Here is a 17,123-nt window from a genome sequence, read left to right as displayed (position 1 = left end):
AACCATTGAAGAAGAGTAGGCAGATGGAAGCAACATTTTTCTTTAGATATTTTGCAGAAGTAATCTTGAGAGAGTGAGCAACGCAGTCTTTCCCAGCTTTGAATCCCTGAGGATCACTTCTGTTACACTTCCTCTCCCCCTCTCTCCTTGGGCCTTAAATTTGGAAATCTTGTCTATCAAAACAAATTAAGTCATTTGTTTTCATTTTTTCACTCTTATATGTAAAACTAAGTGTGCTGTCAAAATAAGCACTTTAAAAATGGAGTTAATGTTACCTAAGTGAATGATCTTTTAATTTCTCTTGGGATGTTCCCATGGGCAAATGCACCATTTCTATCAGGCTTCATGAAATATTTAAAGATCTCATTATGTCTATGGACCGAAGGATGGAAGCCACCATATGATTTGGTTATCAGGATTAAGCTAATCACCGTTTAGAGAGGGTATACCAGAACTGTGCTTTGAAGGATTTTTAAAGTTTTATTTATTTATTGAAGGCATAATGACAGAGGGGGAGGTGTGCGCCCAGAGAGCTTGGTGGAGATAAGGGGAGAGAGACAGACAGACACAAATTTTCAGAAATATTCATTCCCTGATTGTTTCCCCCAAATGCCAAAACAGAACTGGGCCAGGCCAAAGTCAGGAGACCAGACACCCATCCAGGCCTCCTACTTGGGTGGCACTGCCAGCTTCCTCACGGGTACACATTAGCAGGAAGGTGGATCTGAAGCAGAGTGGGAACTCAAACCCAGGCACCGTCTTAAGTGCTGTGTCACATAACTGCCCCTTACATTTTTTTTTTTATTATTATTTGAAAGAGAACAAGTCAGACATGGACAGAGAGAGCTTCCATCTGCTAGTTTATTCCCCGTATGTTGCAACAGCCAGGTTGAGCCAGTCTGATAGCAGGTGCCCAGAACTCTGAGTCTCCCATATGGGTGGCACAAACCCATGTACTTGAGCCAGCACTCATTACCTCCCAGGGTGCGTGCACATAGGAAAAAAGCTGGATCAGAAACTGAGGAGCCAGTACTTGAACCATGCACTTCAGTATGGGAGGTGAGTGTCCCAGCCATTATCTTAACTGCTGCACCAAATGTCCAACACTGGAGAAATCTGTTTTTGTTCTCCACTGTAAAAAGGTGATGATTTCATTTACCCTGTGTGCTGCTGCCGCCGTTTTTCTCAGCCTTTTTAATTGAATAAGAGTGAACGTGGTGGTAGCAGGAAATAATTTCAAGGAAGGGGAAAACTTGACAGAGTTGGAGTCAGCATAGCAAGTGTTAGCCCAGGTTGCAAAACCATTGCCAAAGCTAGTGATTGGTTAAGTTCACATAGCAGGGCCAGAGCTGTGGCATAGCAGGTAAAGCCACCACCTACAGTGCTGGCATCCCATGTGGGCACTGGTTCACATCCTGGCTGCTGCACTTTGAGCCAGCTTTCTGCTATGACATGGGAAAGAAGTAGAAGATGGCCCAAGTCCCTGGGCCCCTGCACCTTGTGGGAGACCTGGAAGAAGCTCCTGGCTCCTGGCTTCAGATTGGTTCAGCTCCGGCTGTTGCAGCCAACTGGGGAGTGAACCAGCAGATGGAAAACCTCTCTCTCTGCCTCTCCTTTACTCTCTAACTCTGACTTCCAAATAAGTAAATAAATCTTTAAAAAAAAATTGACATAAAACAAAATTGTGGAGAACAGCCCACGGTGTAATGCTGCGTGCTGTCGCTGTGACTCTAGTCTGAAGCCCTCCAGGAACTGAAGGAAGTGCCTTAAGTTGCAGGCGGAGCTCCGATTCTGCATCTCCACAGTCTTGAGTTTGCACAGGTCCACCACACAATACCTCTGCTGCTTCTACCCTAGGCCGTTATCAGTGTTTCCTCCCACCCTTGCCTTTCTTCTGCTGGAATATACATGTCACTTCCTCCCTTATGAAATCCATGCTGATTCTTGCCCTCCCCCCAACTTCTCAGCCTTTTCTCAAATTCCAGTTTAGACAAGGAAGTACTAATATTTAACAAGTACCACGGACTCAAAATGCCTGTTGGCTTATGCTTGTTCATTGACTGGTAGGATGCCTGTGATTTTAGTTTTTCTCCTACCTCTTGAACATTCTACCTAGTTCTGTTCTAGTAACATGGGAGGGAGTCTTCAGTAAGTTTTTGGAAAATGCATGGATGAAAACCAGTGTGTGGACTTCAAAAGATTTTTTGCACCAAAATAAACATCTTTTAATTCTATTTTCCATGAGCTTTTGGAAACATTTCCGTAAGTGAAATAGGGTTGGTTTTTGAGCTATACTATTTATGATTTGGAAGGATAATGTGCTCAATAAATGGGTTTTTTCACTGATACTCTTTTTACATATTATAATTTACTTACCCATTCTGGTTTCACTATAAATTTTTTTTCCAGTTTTTACTTTGAGGGGTAAAACTTCAGTGAGTATCTTTGTTCACAAGTGTCATGTTCTTTGGTTGAAATATTTCCTTCCTGGCTCCCAGGAGTGGGCTTATCATGTCACAGGTACGAACATCGCTGTGACTTTACAAAGCCAAATTGGTTGCTGTGATTTACAGTACTAATCACAGCTTAGGACTGTATCTATTTTGCTAATTTTTCTCCTTACAATATAAAGTTCTTGACCTGTCTGTAACCAACATCCAGCTGCATATTTTATTAGAGTGTGATGAGCATTAGTTGTTATCACTTGAAATCCATTTTAATTGTTAGGTTGTTTTTCATTCCTAATCCCAAGGTGTAGCAAATGTCACTGGTTAAATACAGAAGTGAACTATGTTAGTTACCAACAGGAGAAAAAACACTATTTTAAAACAATCATGATAGGATTTAAGACAAGAATAGATAATTACCACCTTTTGTTAACAAAAAGTAGTGCTTCACTTGCTTTTCAAGGTAGAAAGACAGTGTGCTTCTTGGTAGTCAATAGTAAGTATTCTGTATCCAGCTCTGTTTTCAGTACTTCACATCTGAAGGACATATTTACTAATCTTCCCGACAATCCTATGGCCAAGGTGAGAGAAATGAGCACAAAGAAGTAAAGAAACTTGCCCGTGGGTGTTCAGGTCCCAAGTGTCAGAGCTGGGGTTCAAACTCCAGCAGTCCAGCTCCGAGACCAAGCTCTTGAGCAGCACGTTGTACTGCCTGGTGCCATAGTCTTTCTTTTCAGACTTCACCTTCCCATTTACTCTATAACTAGCCTGCGTTTCAAGTGACCTACACAGCCACTTATAGTGTAGTACTGTTAGTCAGATTATACTCCATGTTGGAGATCTATATTAGAATATATTAGGTTGTACCTAGTAATTAGCTTAATGGTTTTCCCTTACAAGTGTATAAAGTATGTCAGAAAATACTGTTATTTTTACTTAAATTGCAATTCCACTGTTAACTGATCAATTTCCAAATTGTATATCAACCATGTTTTCCAGTTATTTTGTTTGTAGAAAACTTTTTTTTTTTTGCAGCTACTATAATTTATTAGACATGGACAATACAGTAAAAGCATATTCAGCAAGATTCTATTAAAACACTTTGTGGTCTTTAATGAGACAAGATTATTTACCCATACATTAGTATTCAAGATGATGTATTCCTTTGTTACTCATAATTACTGTTAGAATTTTCTTGCCATTCAAATGATATAATCAGGCTTCTCTTTGAGCTTCTCTTTGCGTGGGATGGCATATTTGTTTGGAAAGTTTCTATCATGTGACATCCAAGTTGATTGTCAGAGCTCTAGGCTTGTAAGATTCTCACAGATAGCAGTCCAAGGAGAAGAGCAGCACTGTCTTTCCCAGTACTTGTGTCGCAAAATTCATGAAAGATTGCTGGCTTTGCTAGGTTTGCATGTTCTCTCAGACCAAGCACTGTAGTTCAAGAATGGGATACCTTATTGGCCAGCCTTGGCCCACATCTGTACCCTTTCTCACCTTTCACGTTTCCAGGGTAGAGAATACACTGTGATTTATATCCCCACTGGAAGCATCGGGGGTAGGAGAGGGGCACTCGCCAATGGAAAGTCAATGCAAGCAGAATAAAATAGTCCTCTACCTTCCATCCTTGGTCAGCCAGCACACATCATGCACACTCTTTCTCCATACATAAAATCTCAAAAAGGGGTAGCAATCTAATGTTGGGCCACTGCCCCATTTACAACCAACTGTACACTAGTCTTCATCAACCCAAAGTAGACCTCCCAAAGTCTAGCCCAGTTGTTGCATTTGACTCTAAGGTCTAGATCTCTATAGGTGTTTGTTGATCAGTTACAGATGTTCCTTCTCATGACCTGGCATCTCATGACTATTACTGAATAACACCTCCCACCAAGCAACCTGATCTCCAGTGGTTTATTATGTCATTTGACCCTTCCAAAGATCTTAGGAAGCCAGTATTACAAATATTTTATGAGTGAAGAATCGAGCTCAGACATTAGGTTACTTGTCCCAGATCATGCAGTTAGTATTGTGGGATCCAAATTAGGATCCAGGTTTGACTGAGAAGGTTAAGTCTGTCTTCTTAATCAGTATACTGTCCGCATTGTCTTTAAACACCTAGGGTTCAACCCTGTGGAAAATGATCTTAGTGTCTGCACAGTGCCTTGTTTATCTCCCAGAGCAATGATTGGAAGGTGACAAAGAGATGGCAACAAGAATCTGATGGTCTTTCCAGTTACTTTGCCTGAGATGGTTGAGAGATGGCTACTATTTTCTTTTTAAGAAAACAGTAACTGCAGAGCAGTCCTTGGAGCAGAAAGTGTTCAAGTAAGAAAAAATAAGTCCAGGGCCGGCGCCATGGCTCACTTTGTTAATCCTCCACCTGCAGTGCCGGCATCCCATATGGGTGCTGGGTTCTAGCCCTGGTTGCTCCTTTTCCAGTCCAGCTCTCTGCTGTGGCCCGGGAAGGCAGTGGAGGATGGCCCAAGTGTTTGGGCCCCTGCACTCGCATGGGAGACAAGGAGGAGGCACCTGGCTCCTGGCTCATGGCTTCAGATCAGCATAGCTCCGGCCGTGGCGGCCATTTGGGGGTGAACCAATGGAAGGAAGACCTTTCTCTCTGTCTCTCTCTCTCACTGTCTAACTCTGTCAACTAAATAAAAAAAAAAAGAAAGAAAAAAGTCCATAGTTCCAAAAAGGCTTATAAGCCTGCAAAGAGCATAAAGGCAAATTGAAATTGGGCTTCACTGCTTTAAAATATGGGTAACAAAATGTAGGACTCTCCAGGAACAAGTACCTGTGTAACAAGTGTCCTTAAGTGAGAAGTTTAGTGATACACTGCCCTAAAAACTGAAGTTTTGAGAAGGCTGAACTTCAAAAGTATACCGAAGCCAGAGGTTCAAGCCAGATTTCTGGCACTCATGTTACCGAAGGCATTTTGATAGCATTTGTAGAACACATTCTATATTTTTATTCCAAAGTGCTTGTTGCTACAGTATCCATGTATTTAATTCATCTATTTAATATATTAGCGCTGTTATCTGTTGTATCTTCCCTTGAGGTTGACATGGGACTTACCCATCAGAGACTGTGTGCTCTTAGCAGTCAGGGGCAGTGCCATCATCTTAAGCTTCTTGTCAGTGATATCTTTAACTAGATGGTGACTTGGTGAGTACAAGGGGAAAGTCTTCTATGTGCTTGCATTCTGTTTTTCAGCAGTGAATATTACAATACTGGGTGTGTATCATGACTTCTGTAAGTTTGTAGTTACTGAATTAAAAGATTGGGATCTCTGTGATGGGTTTTCCAAGGAGTTTTCTGCCTTGTTTTTATAGGTTATAAAGGTACCATATTGATTGTTGACATATGCCTTCCTCACCTTGCCTTACAGCATCCTGTCATCTCTTACATTTTTTAAGGAGACAATCCCAGATGAGACTCTTCCTTTGCCTCCATTCAAAATGAAACTGTGTTATGTGGGTAGGAAATTTCTGGTGTCCTCATTTTCTTTAAAATAAACTTTTAATTTTAGAATAATTTAAGATTTATGGAAAAGTTACAAAGGTGGTATAGTTCCCATATATCCTATATGCACCCAAATTTCCCCTGTTGTTAACATCTTACACGATTATGGGACTTTTGTCACAACTAATGAACCAGTACTGAAACATAAGTACACATTTGTATTCCATGGTGACCAAGTTTTAGAGCTTGTTTTCCACAAATTCTAAAAAATGACAGTGTTGGATGTTTGTGGGTGGCAACTTCCTGCTTAAAGAAAACTAAATAGCTTTTAACCAGTGGGGCTTATCAGGAAATAAAGGACTCATAATAATAAGCATTTAAACTTCAAATGGGAGAATTTCATAGCTTGACACATTTTGTTTGTAAGTTGAGTATTAATAAAGATGGCAGGATGGGCCTGTTTTCTTGTCTGGGAAACAGGTTCCGGCAACATGGCTGTCCTTCATAGATGATCTGAGATCACTGGATAGAAAAAGGTTGCTCTGCAGTAAGAACTGTGTCCTTGGAAGGCTAAGCTTAGGATAGAGAAAAAGGAGCCAGTAACGGAGGGGCTGATTTCTAGGAAGCACATTGGTATACATTTTCTTTAATTCTTTTCTTCAGGAATCTCCAACTTAAAATCAAATTTTACACTGATGTGTTTGTTTCTGAAATATGGTTATTTTGCTATTTCAAAGGGCCTTTTAATCAGCTTTAATGATGTCCTGGGTAAAGTAAAAGCTTAATCCTCTCTCTCCTTTTAGTTTACCATCCTCAAAGCAGAAAAAGCAGCACTGAAGCCGCACTGCTTCTTAGCGTTTCTGCTTATGTTGAATTTGCTTCAGTAATCTCTTCCAGTATTCTTTAATACTACATATTTGAGCGATGAAATAAATAAAAATGTACCCAAATGAAATTGGCAAATTATTTGAATGTAACACTTAACCATCCCAAACCTCAGAAGACATTTTTTCCTGTTTATTTTTTAATTTCTAAAAAGTAGATCAGTAGCAATACCAAGCTTTAATTGATTTAATTAGAAATGGAAAATTATACTACTAACTCAACTTGAAGTATAGATTTAAATAAAAAGAGTTATTCTAGGATTAATATAATTTGAAGATTTGAATTTAAGATGCATTTAATCATAGTTTATAATTTCTTCTTAGAAAGATTTTATATAACCAAACAGTGAGTGCCCCAAGGGTTGAAATACATCAGTAAATAGTGTACAATGTTGCCACAAAATGTACTTCTGCAATGGTGCACCTAAGAATTGTGATTTGTAGATGTAGTGGGTGTGTTTCAGGGAGAAAATATTCTGTACTCAAGTCAGACTTGTTTGAGAAATACTAAGTTGAACTTAGGAAGTTGGCTTCAGGACTTTTCAGAGACTTTAATACTTTCTGGAATTTTAAGAGGATATTTATAAGGTACAGTACTAAACTACTGAGTAAAATTTCTCTAAAGGGGGCTGGCGCTGTGGTGCAGCTGGTTAACGCGCTGACCTGAAGCGCCTGTTTGAGACCTGGCTGCTCTACCTCTGATCCAGCTCTATGCTATGGCCTGTGAAAGCAGTAGAAGATGGCCCAAGTCCTTGGGCCCCTGCACCCGTTTGGGAGACCCTGAAGAAGCTCCTGGCTCCTGGCTTTGGATTGGCGCAGCTCCGGCCGTTGCAGCCATCTGAGGAGTGAACCAGTGGATGGAAGATCTCTCTCTCTCTCTCTCTCTTTCTCTGCCTCTCCTCTCTCTGTGTAACTCTGCCTTTCAAATAAATAGAGAATTTTTTTTTTAAGATTTATTTAACAAATGAGTACACACACAGGTTTGACCACTTTAGGGACTTAGACTCTTGAAAGTGTTGAAGAATTTGTTCTTGGTTATATGATAATATGGTGCTATTTGCATATGTTACTTATCACCAATTGTTTATCTGCAAGATATTTTCCCTGTGTATACTGTGGAGGTGTTAAATCCAACCCTCAACTCAGTACCTACTATTAATTAAAGGAGTAGTTTCCAAGCCTGGCTACATGTCAGAAATTCCTGACCCTGAGGTTCGGCATGAGTAAAAATGTCACCACATTCAAGGTTCTGTATTTAGTGCAGACACCCAGCTGATTCTGATGTAGTGAACGTTGTTTCTCCAGATGGCGCTTTGCAACTATTGATATGAAAGCATGCACTTCTTAGATAGGTGATTGATTTGGGGTGCAATTGATTTGTGGTCATAGTAGACATGGATTATTCAACCCTCCTTTCTGGGGAGGACTGTAGCACTGACCTCCAGTGACTCCATGCAGTGATATTTTGACTGTAACCTCACATGAAGCAGTTGCTAGAATAAACATTTCTCTTAGCACTCAAGATACTTGTGTCCCACGTTGAAGTACCTGAGTTCACATTCTGGCTCCAGCCTCCTAACTTGAGCTTCCTGTCAAAGCAGATTCTGGAAGTAGTGGTGAGGGAGATGGCTCAATTGGGTTCACAACACCCACTAGGAAACCTGGATTGATTCCCCAGCTCCTAGCTTTGGCCCCAACCATTGCAGACATTTGGAGAATGAATCAGTGAATGGGAACTCTCACTCCGCATCTCAAGTAAATTAAAAAAAAAAAGAAAGGAAAGCAGAACTCCTAAGTAGTAATTTGGTCACCTTAATAAGGAAATAATAATCTTATAAATATATAAGATTACTATTTGTTTTTATTTAGTTTTGGCTAATTTCATTGGATTATATTTTAATTGTACTTTTAAAAGAAACACTAGATTGTGTTTACTCATTGTGTCATCTAAGAACATATTCTCTCCCCTCCTGGTGATAATGGCAACCTTAAAAATTAAGTAGGCTAAGTTCTATCGCATCTGTGCCTTAATTTATGTGAGCACTGATAATAGCTTTTCTGTGAATACTGTGTATTTTCTTTTGCATCCTACAAATATAGATGGTAAGGAACAATATATACAATGATCTGTGAGACAACTGGTCTTACAACATCCCACTTGAATAATGTTCTACTGGCATTAATATATGAAACACAACACACACTCATTAAAAGTAGGAAATACTTGTCACTCTTCAAGATCTTGCCAGTACAATGAGATGTGAAACAAAAGGAGTGATGGTTGAAAGGTAGAGATAAGATTTTGATTACTTGCAAACAAAATTGTATACATTAAAAATCTAAGAGAAGTTTGAAAAATACATTTAATAAACCAATTAGACATGAGAGGAATCACAAATCTATAGTTCTTTTATATACAAACAATGTTTGTTACAGTCTCTTGTTATACCTGTGTGTGCATTGCCTGATGAAACAATAAATAAAAAAATTAAGTTTGTGTTATCAGATTAGAGAATGATGAGCGAGCAGTGCCATGGCAACTGAGGGGAAGGGTGTTATAAGGAGGCCTTTAATGCTGTAGAGAGAGAAAATAGAGTGGCTCCCATGGGCAGTGCTGGTGGTCTGGAGATCACTGGCTTCCTTTGGCAGAGCCGAGTTGGTAAAGTGAAGGAGGTGCTTGAAGAATGAATGTCGTGTAAAAGTCAAGAGAGAGACTAGATTTTGTTGTTGTCTGTTTCTGTCATTTTGTTTTCAGAGCCCCTCATTGTCTCCCAAGTGAGACTGGACACACATCTGAAGCAGAATCTGTGTGTGTGTGTGTGTGTGTGTGTGAGAGAGAGAGAGAGAGAGAGAGAGAGAGAGCCCTGTGGACTCCTTGGATAGAGGAAGCACTCGTTGGCTTTGAGTTTAATTCATGAGTGTGAATGAAAGTTTTCACATAGTTGTTAGCAGACAAAGTGAAAAACAGATTTCTTGGGCTCTCATGGCTTAAACTGGGTGACCCTGGCTTGAGACCTTGTGTCATCCTTGTGTTCACGAGAGTGGGCACTTTACTGATCTCCCACCCTTCCCCTCACCAAACCTCACTGCCTTTGGGCATTTTTTTTTTTTAAACAGCTATGAAACCTACGTAGTCAAGCCCTACAATGCTTCTGCTGTCAGGCGTGTGATGAGGAGGAGAGTTTGGCTTTGGAGTGCTGGGAACCTGAGGCATTGCCGAGGACTCGGAGCCCAGCCCTGACCACTGGAGAGCCCATAACACAATGAACAAATTGAACTTCCATAACAACAGAGTCATGCAAGACCGCCGGAGTGTGTGCATTTTCCTGCCCAACGATGAATCTCTGAACATCATCATAAATGTGAGTAGATCCAGTTTGAGAAACGTTTAAACCCTGTGTTCTCACCATGACCATATTCAAGTTACCACTTTGTTGAGGGTGGAATCATTACAGAATGTGGCAGAACTGGGTATTGAATGGTCTACTCAGGTATAAACATAGCATTATCATTCAAGTGTAGCTGCCTTCAACTTTCCCTCACAGAGGACAGAAATAAGAGAATTTTGGGCACTATATTGAAAAACAAACACTTGATATTTTTAAACTTTTTATTGAAGTATCTGAATATGTTTCGAATGCTTAGAGTTGTGACCGACACACATGAAATGGCAATAATTTCTAGCTTTTTAATAGCCATATTGATTGTTTAATAGTCCACATCTAGCCAGTTTCAAGACTAGGGCATAGTCTGTACATTTGCACACCTAAGTGGTTAATTCCCATTTATTAGTTAAGAATCAACTCGCTTAGTTAACCTGGACATTGAGGGATATGACACTATATGTTTTCTTAACTTTTCAAAGTTGAGTTATAATTTACATATAGCAAAGTCTGGAAATATTAAGTTGCAGTTCAATGCATTTTAACTCGTGTACATAAACCTGTGTAAACATCACCCAGCTTGAAATACAAGCTTCCAGCATTCCAGAAAGATCCTTTGTGGCCCCTTCTAGTCAGTCACCTCCACCCAATGGCTAACAAATACTCTGACCTCTATTACCACGGGAGTAGAGTAGTTTTCAGAACTTCATACATCTGGAATTATATATTCTCTTTTGTGTTTGGCTTCTTTCACTCAACATTTGGCGCATGAAATTCATTCATGCTACAGCGTGTGACTAATTTTTTTTCATTATTCTGTGAATAAGCCCAATATATATTGATTACTGTATGAATAAGCCCAATTATTGATCTCCTCTTGGATCTTAGAATACTATGAATAAAACTTATAAATATTTTATATTCAAGCAAATATATATACTATTTCCGGGTTAATAACCAAGAGTGTATATATGAATCATAGGGTTTACATACCTATGTTTTGCCTTGGTAGACACTACCAAACAATTTTATGGTGATATGCCTAGCATTTTTCAGCTCTTTTCCCTATTATCAACTTCATTTTGTTTCTTTCAATTAGTAGTATTCCGATGGAATTAAGGAAAAAATTTCCTTAATGTATGCCTTGAAATAAGTTTCTTTCCTGTATGCTCCAATATTTTGAATCCAATAGCCATATAAAAGAGTACTTCTAAATGTTATACTGAATATATGTAACATTTGAATAGCATCATCAGAAAGTTTAGACAAGAAAGGAACCTACTTATTAACATAATCATTTTGGTTATTCTGACCACACTCTTTTGTGTTAACTTGATTTTTATGTGTAGGAATTGTCCAGGTATCAAACCTTCCTGTTTGATGGATTTTAGTTAGCATCCCTTGTATAAAGTGGTAAGGTATTAATTTTGCAGCATTTGATTTTAAAATCTAATAAAAACTGGCAACACTGAAATGTAGAAACTGGGGAAGAAATTAAAATATAGTTCTATATGCATGAATATGCTGTTTGAGTTCATTTATATAGTTCTATAAAAGATATTCCCATTAAAAATTTAAAATATCCATAATGCAGGGCATACAGCATAAATATTTAGGAACTATCTCTCCTTTTCTTTGCACCCAGTGGAATGTGTGCACATACACAAGGTACAGAACGAAACCTTGCTAGCTGCAGATACGTGGTGAAGACTACTAAGAGGTGACTAAACTTTCAAAGAAACCAATTTGTCATAAAATCTAAGCTGAGGGAGATAATTATGGGGAGCAGGTGGGAGGGTAGCCAGTCCATTTATTCCTATAGATCGGTGACCTCAGATCTTGAATATACATCAGTTATTTGGAAGAGCTTGTTAAGTATTCAGACTGTTGAACTCCATTCATTGGAGATGCTAATGTAGTAAGTTAGGTAGGATGTGGGAATCTGTATTTAAGAGGACCCCTAACCAGGGACCATAAATATTCTAAAATCTTTTTTTTTTTTTTGAGGTTTATATATTTATTTCAAAGGCAGAGTTACAGAGAGAGAGGGAGACACACAGAAGTCTCTCATCCATTGGTTCATTCTCCAAATGGCCACAATGGCCAGAGCTGGGCCAAAGCCAGGAGCCTGGGGCTTCTTCTGGTCTCCCATGTGGGTACAGGGACCCAAGCACTTGGACCATCTTCTGCTGCTTACCCAGATGTATTAGCAGGGAGCTAGATCCAAAGTGAAGTGACTGGGACGTGAACCAGTGCCCATATGGGATGCTAGTGCCACAAGCAGAGGCTCAGCCTGCTGTGCCACAGTGCCACAGTGCCAGCCTCAATACTCTAAAATCTTAAGCCAGACAAGCATCGATCTGTATACCAGCACCACGTTTGTTTCTTTCATTTCCCAGAGTCCTACTTATGGGATTGTATTTTTTGGCATCTGTCAGTGGCCTGACCCTTGGGAAAATACATAATGATGGTAAACACAGTAAATGTTGCTTGTTGTTAGTAATAATGTAAATATCAACATTGTAGTTGAGAGGCCGGTGCCGTGGCTCAATAGGCTAATCCTCTGCCTTTGGCGCCGCGCACCGGGTTCTAGTCCCGGTAGGGGCGCCGGATTCTGTCCTGGTTGCTCCTCTTCCAGTCCAGCTCTCTGCTGTGGCCCAGGAGTGCAGTGGAGGATGGCCCAAGTGCTTGGGCCCTGCACCCGCGTGGGAGACCAGGAGAAACTCCTGGCTTTGGATCAGTGCGGTGCGCTGGCCGCAGTGCATCTGCCGCAGTGACCATTGGTTGGTGAACCAATGGAAAAGGAAGACTTTTCTCTCTGTCTCTCTCTCACTGTCCACTCTGCCTGTAAAAAAAAAAAAAATCATAGTTGAGAAATGTTACAAGATTATTCATACTTTGATGCTAAAGTTGACTAGATTGCTGACCCTGGACAGGTTGCTTAAACTTAGTTATCTTGTTCACTTGTAAAAACAACTTATTTAGTACTTGTTTGGTAGGTCCTCAATTTGTATTAGTTTCCTTTCTGCCTTACCTTTATGAAGAATAATCGAGCAATGTGGTGTTGAGGAGACATTGACAGACTTCAAACACTAACCTGAATTCACATGCCATGTCTTAATGGCTTTGGGAAAGTTAATTAAACCAGCTTCAGCCCCAGTATCTTCACCTATTAAATGGGAATATTACCTGTGTAGCAAGGAAACTGAGAATTCGTGGTTATCACACATTTATCTGACACAAAGGTAGTAACTGCTATTCCAGTTTCTTTGCCTAGGCAGAAAAATTTTACACTTTCCAGTTCTCTTCTATTAGAAAATGAGTATAATAATCTCACAAGTATACCATGGTCTGGACTGTGAAGCCATAGGTCATGTTTAAGGTTTAGAGTCACAGAATGGTCATAGGTTGAAATCCCTACACCATAGCTGACTTTGCAACATTGTGCACATTTCTTAGCTGGTGGTGGTGGTGGTTTTTGTTTTGTTTTTTTTGGCTTTTATTTTGCTTTGGTTTGCTTTGGTTTCCTCATCTATGGACTGGAGTAACCTCACAGGGACATTGAGAAAACTTAAAGATGTCACGTACGTGGGAATTGTTCAGTCAGTGGGCCCTTAATTGAGTAGCACTCAATTTCTCGAGTTGTTTGTTCATTTGTTTAGGGTGTTCTATTCATGAAGTGAAAATGGGGAGTCTGAACCCACTGTGGGATTTAAAATTTCTTTTTCCATGGCAGATACTCTTTTTTTTTTTTTTTTAAGATTTATTTTATTTATTTGAAAGGCAGAGTTAACAGATTGTGACAGGGAGATATCTTCCATCTGCTGGTTCACTTCCCAAATTATTGCAACAGCTGGGGCTGGACCAGGCCATAGCCAGGAGCTTTATCTGGATCTCCCACATGGGTGCAAGGGTCTAAGTATTTGGGCCATCTTCTGCTGGCGCAGTAGTAGGGAGCTGCATCAGAAGTGGGGCAGCCAGGACTTGAAACTGGTGCCCATATGGCATGCTAGCATTGCAGGTGGCAGTTTTCTCCATTGCACCACAACGCCTGCCCCACATACAGACTCTTTGCTTGTGCCCAGGCTCTTGTCTAGCGAGCATTTGTGTCAAAAAGGGGCCACCTAAAGCAGATAGAGGTACCCAATTGCCAGAAAAACAAGTCAAAGCTGCAAGATTCCCTCTTTATACAAAATAATATCTTCTCGGGAAATAGCAGTTGATGTTTACAGAGTTTTGATATAACAAATTAGCTGTAGCAAGAACTATTTTACCAGCAGTCTCATTATTCTCTTCACTCCTAAGTATTTTTCTCAGCAAAGAAAAGATTGTTCCCTGACAGCTATAGTTGATAGAATGTTTTCTTTTTGCATATGGAATAAATTCATGTTTTGGTCATTCTGAATTCTACATAAGTTATACTAATAGGTATTTTAAATTATTTTGATTATTAGGCAAGTACTAAGTATGGAAATGGGCATTTTTAGATATGTTCATGGTAAATGTAAGAGCCATTTTTTTTCTAAGATTTATTTATTTATTTGAAAGGCAGAGTGACAGAAAGAGCAAGGGGAGAGAAAGGGGAGTCTTCCATCTGCTGGTTCACTCCCCCAAATGACCACAACAACCAGGGCTGACCCAGGCCAAAGCCAAGAGCCAGAAAATCCATTTGGGTTTCCCACACAGGTTACAAGGCCCCAGGTACTTGGGCCATCATCCGCTGCCTTCCCAAGCACATTAGCTGGAAGTTGAATTGGAAGTGGGACAGTTGGGATTTGAATCAGCACTCTGATATGGGATGCAAATGTTGTAAACAGTGGCAGCTTAACCCACTGCACCACAACACCAGCCCCCAAAGTTTGAGTAGGTTAAGGCCAGGAGTTACACGTCTTCACCATGACTGGAGTGAATAACTCATTTTTCCCTGGAGGATACTTTAAATATTCTTGCACAATAACAAACCATTGGCACATTCAGGATCCAATGCTGTTTTAATTTTGAAGTTCCATATAAAGTGTATTTTTAAGTAAGGTTTAACTCTTTTTCTTAATGCCTCATACTTTGTGGCACTTTTTAAAATTCCCAGTGCTCCTGAAGATTAAAGAACTTGAGAAATTTCACAGTCAGCTAAAATATAGCTTTAAAGACTCATACTATGCAAATACAGAGAACTCGAGCTTATTTTCACAGCAGCTAAGACTTCAGAGCCACAGCCTTATTTAATTATAGTTTTTAAACAAGAATGCTAGACTTACTTGATAGCTGTTAAAGAGCTTTATCCATAGGCTCCAAATACTTGATTTAAACTAGTAGAACAACCATCATAATTACACAGGATGCATGTAGGAAATGTGCAGCATGATTTGTCCAGCAGTCACTGAATGTTAGACATAGTTTATTTTGTACACATTTGTTTGTGGTTTGGAATTTTAACTTTTTACCCCAGGTCATCTTGGCTGCTTTGTGCCTGACATTTTAAAATGTAATTGAACTAAGGATTATAGGTATTGTAGAAAATAAGACATTTTAAATCTCAAATTTGTAGTATATGAGGGTACTTTAAAAAGTTTGTAGGAAGTGCATATTCAAATTTCACTTTTCCATAAATTTTTGGAAGACCCCTTATAGAGTTCAGCTTAAGGATTTTATATGACATTTGATACTTTCTCCTCTCCTTTATTGTTCTGTGTATTTAAGCTTACTTGTACAGTGCAATTATGGCAATATGGAACTCAAATTCAAGTCTTTTTAGTGAATGTTGGAAATAACATAGAACTTCTATAGCAAAGTGAGCCGAATCACTACCTGTACGCAAAGAGGGTGACAATTAGTTGTCATTGGCAAATCTATTCTCCTACTTGTATTGGTGGGTTTGCATTGATGTGTTTTCCCTGTATTATTGAATGCCACATTTATAAAATGGTTTGCTCAGTGAACTGGGCAGAAGTCAGTTGTCATGGAACAGAACCTAGGTAAGGAGTCCATAGGGGAAGCATTCTCGCCTTTCATTTGTAACGTATTTACTGAGTGCCTACTGTATACCCTGAATATAAAATAAGATGCTGTTCCAGCTCCATGGAGTTCTGGTGCTTCTAAGTAGCTGAATTGGTGCTGTTCTGGTCATCAGTGTCTTTGACTGTTTCCAGTGGGTGGAGTGCTTCTGGTTAGTTGCCATTTAAGTAGCAAAAGTGGAAAAGAACAGTGAACTCATTCAAGTTGCTGCATTTAGAATTATCACCAGTTATGAATTGCTTGCCTTTTAATTTTCAGGGGATCTGGGCATGTTTTTACTTTACTAATCTGGGTTCCATATTAAAGTATGACAAGTTGATTGCTTAGAGTTAACTAATGTAGAACTTATAATAATTTAAAGTGTAATTGGCGTCACTACCATTGAGAATAGGATTTGAAAACTAGTAGTACCAAGGAGGGGGGAAATGCTCCCTGTTTGTGAATAGCTATAATGATAGACCATCATATTGTACATAGCTTAATATTCATAAACATATTAATGCACAAATGAGTTGTGAGTTGCTGCCTGTGCCACCATTATCTAAATTACTTTCAGCTTCCTGTGATATATTTTCTGCTTCTTTAAAATGAAGAAATTAAACTGGATGGTCCTTTAAATCTCAACTCTGATAAACTTTCCTAATTCTGAACTCAACAAGCAGACTCACCAGAGTACTATCTATCCCCCAGCATTTAATTAAAAATTTGAGAAAGCATTAGAACTGTATCTTAAAAAAAAAAAAAAATTGAAAGACAGACTGGTAGCAGGGGAGAGACAGAGAGAGAGATGTCCCATCTGCTGCTTTACTCCCCAAATGGCCACAGCAGCTGGGGCTGGGCCACGCTGAAGCTAGGACTTGGAACTCTACCTGGGCCTCCTGCTTGGGGCCCAACCACTTGAACTGTCCTCTCCTGCCTTCCTAGGTACA

At 39.6% G+C, this 17,123-nt stretch overlaps 1 protein-coding gene across 2 annotated transcripts in view; it reads left to right on the top strand.

The window, feature by feature from the left end:
* Nucleotides 1-17,123, top strand: part of FRMD6 (FERM domain containing 6) — an 80,584-nt gene that overhangs the window by 30,037 nt on the left and 33,424 nt on the right. For both annotated transcript variants that reach the window (XM_051822842.2, XM_051822841.2), the window contains exon 2: nucleotides 9,917-10,161. In XM_051822842.2, coding sequence (XP_051678802.1) covers nucleotides 10,063-10,161 — 99 coding nt within the window. In that variant the 5' untranslated portion in view covers nucleotides 9,917-10,062. The remainder of the gene's footprint in view (nucleotides 1-9,916; nucleotides 10,162-17,123) is intronic.

Source organism: Oryctolagus cuniculus, chromosome 12 (assembly GCF_964237555.1).
Source record: "Oryctolagus cuniculus chromosome 12, mOryCun1.1, whole genome shotgun sequence".
NCBI classification, from domain to species: Eukaryota; Metazoa; Chordata; class Mammalia; order Lagomorpha; family Leporidae; genus Oryctolagus; species Oryctolagus cuniculus.
Note: the sequence above shows the minus strand (reverse complement) of the source record. Positions and strands in the feature narration are given on the sequence as shown.